A 6,000-nucleotide genomic window follows, 5' to 3' on the forward strand; every position below is an offset into this window, starting at 1 on the left:
ATAAGCATGTGAGAAAACAGAGCTCATGGACACTGGTCTACCCTACAAACATGTCATAGTGGCTGTAGGCAAAAAGCCAAGTTGCTCTTTTAAAGCCAGCTACTGTCCTTTTCTTGGTGGTCCCCTATTGTCTCCTAATTTAGACCTACTTTGTGAGCAGTGAGCTCTGTTGGCAGAAGAGTCCTCAGCCATCAATTCATGGCAGTGAACTGCACTGTGGAACATTTTTGCCTTGTGACCAAGTGCTGCTGAGAGGTGACCCAGACCCCATTGCACGTAGCTTGCAGCCATGACATGAGTGAGCTTGGCTGCATAAATGAAACTGCAGTGACAATAGTGGTAGATTTTTTGAAAACACAGCCTGATTTCTTGAGTAAACAGTGCCTCTTTTGTGAAAGCTATATACTGGATTTAGACTAACATATTTATATAAATAAATGACAGTGCTAAGGACTGTTGTTTTTCTATGTTTTGAATGAATTTAATTCCAGAATAGAGGGATGGATCCTTATTTAGTTAGTAAGAGTTCCTCTTAATTTGCATCCAGCAAAAATACACTGTGTGCCAAGAGCTTCTGAGTCTTTGCAAGATTTTCTGCTAGGTTCTTGTAAAACTGCCTAACAGCTTCAAGGAATGCTCCTCTATACCGGCGTTGCAAATACTCTCAGTTTGTACAGTTTCAGTATGTGTTTCATCCAAAAGCAGTATATCACCTACTTTCTTTGAATGAACTTCTTTCAGCAAAACAGCTCATTATTTTTAGCTTGTTTCATTTATAAGCAGTTCAAAACTTGAAAAGGTGCTAGTAAATAACTCAAATCAAGATGAAATGGAAAACATACTATCATAAGCACTGCCCTAGTGTTGTGAGTCTAGAAAAGGCTTGTAATAATGAAAAATTATCAGTTTATCATAATAGAATTTCAGCTAGGAATTATGATTCATCGACATCACTAGGGATCAGTTAGCATTCCAGCTATCTGCCCAGGTTTTTAGAATTTTGTAGGTTAAGGTTATTAAGTTTATGTTGATCTTAACAGTTGAACAAAGATTCAGTTTAGCACTGAATTCAATTTTGTTGTGCATATTCTTAGTGGGATGTTTTATTCACGTACAAAATGCACAGCTGAAAGATTAGCGGGTTTTTATTCATATTTATCAATAGCTTTGGTTTTATTTATTTTATGTGGCAGTGCAACCAACACTGTTACAGTATTTTTAATAGGTTACCAAATAAGCAAAGATGGGACTTGCATCTGCAGCTAATCTTGACACGGTTCTGCTTCACTTCTCCCAGTGACTGTCTTAAGTGTTGGGAAATCAGTGCAAAAATGTTTTTTATAACTTCTAAAATATTTAGCAACACTTTTCAGGCCCAGAAAAACATGTGAAGCCCTCGAGGTTTCGTCTTGCAAGAATTTTCATGTGTACATAGCTATTTTTCTGTAGACCCACTACGATCATATAGGTATGTGTTTGATGACTGAAATGTTACTGAAATAGAATGAAATATATGGATCATTTCATGTAAACATGAAATGCCAATGGTGGAATGGTAAAATATCTTTAATAATACAGAACACTACACAACAATTAAGGGTATGAATTTGATTGCCTATGCAATTAAAAGGTTAGGAGACTATCTGATCTGGAACTTGGCCAAGGCATCATGACTAACAAGCCTGTTCTTGCACAAAAGTGCCAGAGGAACTGTGACAGCCATGAGTGGTCAAGATTTCTGCTTTGTCTAAATTAAGCCATCTCAAAACATAACAATGCCATACATAAAATCCCATGCCAACATTTGGCAAAACACTTCTTCTGTTCAAGCATTTGTACTGGAGAAAGCTGACTATATACAGCATCAAGGCAAACAGTTTTGAAAGCATTTATTTTTAATTGCCTGGGAAGCCAAATGTTGCTGAAAATCCCATTCTATTATTGTAATCTATCCTCCTTCCATTTATAGAACTCTCGTAAAAGTCAGTGGAGGGACTGGTACCAGGTATATAATATACTGCAAAAACTTTAAAACATCTTATTGTTGGTTGTTAAAATGATAGACATTTTAGAACAGTGACTGTGGGATGAACTCAGATTATGTTCTGCTTCCATCTGGTCTGCTACCGTTTCCTTGAAGATGGAAAACAGCACACATTTGATTGCACACATTGTCCTAAGAGAGATATACTTTCACCTTTACTATTTAGCATTTAGACTCAGCTCTTTTTCCATATCTGCGTAATCTCAGGGTGTGCTCCTGTAACCATCAAGTTTTATTCTGTCAGAGCCTGAATTTACTGAATTAAACAGGACTTCTTACATAACTCAATTTGTATGTTTGTAGGCAAATAGTCTGTGCATCACATTTGAAGTTCTCTTTCTCATGAAAAAGGCTTCAGGAGGTAGCTGTGTGCTTTAGAACCTATGCCAGTCCCTGTTATGTTTTTGACAATTACTGTGTAAATGGAACAGGTTGGTAGAAACAGCTAAATCAAATGCTTAGGCTTATTATGACAGCAAAGTAGCATTGAAGAGCTCCCGTGGCACTGCATCCTGTTTCTGTTTGTGGTGCTGGCTCTGTGGAAGGCCACTTTGCTTTTTTCCTAGTATTTTACAAGAAAGAGTGCAGTGTGCAAGTAATGCAAAAGCTATCCCTAGAGAAAGGTACCTGGAAATGTAAATTAAGTGGTTTGAACCTGTAATTTACCTCCTTCTTAGATTATCTTTTTTCCTGTCTTTGGAATTTTAGTTTAGGACCTCTCTAGTATTTCTGTATTGTGAGGATTTATTTATAAATCAGTAAGAGGTAAATCTAAACCTAGGACTCTGGAATAAACTAAGTGATTTTCTGGGATTCAGAAAAAAACCTCCAAAACTAAATCTGTGCTATAAACTAAAAATTAAGACGACATACCCATATTATGGATTGATGTAGTAAAGTACTTTAGGTGCTTGTTGGACTTCAGCAGTGCTTAAATGCAAAGTAGATTTCACCTACACTTGCAGAATTTTATTGAGCTTAGTCAGAAATTCCCCACTGAAGCTGATAATGTTTGATGCCTATTCAAGATGGGTAAATTCTCAATCTCTGCAGTTACGCTTACTGCATTGTTACAGTCATTAATGTTCTCACCTTTCAGAAGTCTTCCAAGAATTAGCTGAGTTATAGCAGGTTATTAGTAAAACATTGGCTCTGTAAACATCTTTTAAAGTAACTGGACTAAGGAATTATTTCTGCAGATTTTAATTTTACATCTGAGAACAAAACATTAGGAAAAAGGGAAATGACAACTCCCGTATTACCATAACTTCAGAAGAGCTTTTGCTGTATTAGAGTGTAGGATCAGACATTACATATTAGCACATCATTTTGCATTTGGATGTATAAGTTAAATGCTTATGTACCCAGGTAGGGTCCAGCAAAACACTAATTTCACTTTAAGAAGTGAAAGTTCTGTGAGTGCTCAGTGTCTTTAAAAACAAGATTAGTTTTGTTTAGGAGTCCAGGTACGGATTTAGGTACCTGACTTAATTCACCCAAGTTTGGATGGATTTATGGTTCACCTTATTTTAGATTGGCAGGCAATTGCAAATAGTTTTCCCTAAGTTAGTAGAAGTCTTACCAGAAGTCTTAAGAGACAGTAAGAAAGGACCCATCATGCTTAGACTGTGCCAATGTTTTTGTTAGCATGTGGTTTGATCTTATACCTGCATGATAACTTGATAGTTTGTGTTCCAACATGTTTTAATAAACATTACAGTTAGATCATTTCATTGCAAAGAAACTAGCTCTTTATTGTCTTTGTCTGACTCGCTTAAAGGCTCTAATTAAGGCTATAGTAAATGTAAAAATCTCTCCTAATGCTTTTTTCGGTATTATCTGAAGAACACTAATGCTTCCTGTTAGGACAGAAATATGTTTAAAATTTTGGTTAATGAACTCAGGTGGGTTTTTATTTTTAACAATAAGTGCACTGAACATTAATAGTATTTTTAATTCAGCAACCTTTTTAAGAGAATTTGCTTAGAATTTCACTACATTTGAGCTAGAAAAATAAAAATATTTTGAAAGAAAAAAAATTGAAGGACATCAGTCACAACATATTTATGTTTTAACCCAATTTTTCTACTGCAAATTTGTTTTCAACCTTCTAATGACTCGCAAAATTTACAGTGTTGCCGGACACCTCAATATTCCGTTACATTTCCTTATAAAAAGTGTTGTACATGTGTTGAAACCTTTCAATATATTACTCATCACAACGAACTTCTGGTTTCTTAAGGATATAAATACCTATTTGCCAAGGTACAATTCAGTATCATTAGTTACAGGACTGGTTTTGTGTTACCATAAACCAACACATACTATTTATTTATGATAATAAGGTTAAAGTAAGATATATACTCCTTTCATTGATTATATTTCTTATTAAAACCTGTTTGCTCTCCTATTACGAGTAATATTATGACACATTATTTATTGTTGAGATCAGGTAACACAAACATGAAAGAGTAACTGCTATCATTCAGTTCTGGAAAGCAGAGAGTGCTGAATCAGAGTCCTCACTTAACTCACATATATTGTACACAACTCTGTGTTTGACATTGGTTTAAGTTTTATGTCCCTGATGACCATTCAGTAGATATTTAAATGCTGTGCAGAATCACACCAAACAGAAGTGGTCAGTGTACACTAAAACTGCAGCTTCCCTGTAAACAGCCTTTGTACTAATGACACTACGTGCAAGGCTGGTGCCACTGTACGTGATTGATCATTGCTGACAATGAACACAAAGCCAGACTGGGTCCAAAACCAAAGAAATTAATTTGGGAGATCAGTGCAAACCTTTACTCCACTCTGGCATTTCCTTCTCCTTCAAAACAGACTTGGCTTTCCAAGGAAGAGCCATGTGAAGGAGAGCGGGAGTCAAGGTTAAAGTCATCATGTCCAAGGCATTAGTATGTTTTTATTGGAGAGAGGCATTTTCTGCTATGCCAGATCAATGTAGATCAATAGGATCATGAGACAAGATCTCTGCCTAAAACGTGGAAGTCACTTAGACATGTGTTTGAATTCATTCTACAAAGTCATTCCAGGGCTTAGCAAAATCAATCCTCAACCCATGTTGGGAGGGAAGAATAGAAATCCATCACCTTTAAACACAACACACTGTGCAAATCGATGGCTTTAGTGTGGCATGAAATCTTTGCAGATTTTGCAAAGCAAGTGCTCTGTCTTTTCCCTTATTGTTTGCCCTTCACTTGACATACAGGAAGAGATGCATCAAGCAGATGGCAGGAGACATGTGTCACTTAAAGCATTCTCTAACAATGTTTGCCCTGGAATGCTCTCTTGAATCTGTTTGAACAAGCAGGCATAATAAATGAAAAAATATACACGAAAGTTCACCTAGTTCTGAAGTTGACAGCGCCCCTTTTCCATCCTCCCCCTCGCGCAGCGCCAGCCCCGGGCACGCTCTTCCCCTCGGCCCCGAGTTGGAGTGCCACGCTCATACTGCACCAGTTCACTTGTTGCACGGTGCCAAGGTGGCATCTCCCCTCCGCGCAACCCACAGAAACTTCCCAGAGCCGCATTCCGGCAGAGCCCGTCCGCGGGTGCTGCTCTCCAGCCTGCTCCCAGCCTCTTACCTGCATGTGTCCCTGGTACATCCTGCTCGGTCTGGTTCGGTGCCCCTCAGGCCGACAGGCTGGGTGTACGCTGAGGGGGGGGCACGTCTCCTGTGCACTCGACTACAAGAAAGGGGGAGGGAAAAAAAAAAAAAAGCCTATCTCTGAAAGAGCTAATTTTGCAAAAGATTCAGTTTGTCCTGGCAGCTCCTTTACTGCTTTCCGTTACCCGGTGCTGCGGGCTGCTCTCTTTCCTCCTCTCCTTCCCTCTCTGCCTCTCTTCCCCTCTCTCTCCCTTTTTAATGCGGCGCTGCAAACTGCCAGGGAGCTGTTCCTCGCGGGGTGCCGGGGGGAGGCGGGCCGGACCCG

At 38.6% G+C, this 6,000-nt stretch overlaps 1 protein-coding gene across 6 annotated transcripts in view; it reads right to left on the reverse strand.

Moving 5' to 3' along the window:
• The window catches only part of PEX5L (peroxisomal biogenesis factor 5 like), a 115,228-nt gene extending 109,236 nt beyond the window's left edge, over positions 1-5,992 (reverse strand). For all 6 annotated transcript variants that reach the window (XM_026854818.1, XM_026854816.1, XM_026854820.1 and 3 more), the window contains exon 1: positions 5,653-5,992. In XM_026854818.1, the coding sequence (XP_026710619.1) occupies positions 5,653-5,673 (21 nt within the window). In that variant the 5' untranslated portion in view covers positions 5,674-5,992. The remainder of the gene's footprint in view (positions 1-5,652) is intronic.
• Positions 5,993-6,000: the final 8 nt, after the last annotated feature.

The sequence above is a fragment of the Athene cunicularia genome (genome assembly GCF_003259725.1).
Source record: "Athene cunicularia isolate RWA chromosome 9 unlocalized genomic scaffold, athCun1 chr9_part1, whole genome shotgun sequence".
Classification (NCBI taxonomy): Eukaryota; Metazoa; Chordata; class Aves; order Strigiformes; family Strigidae; genus Athene; species Athene cunicularia.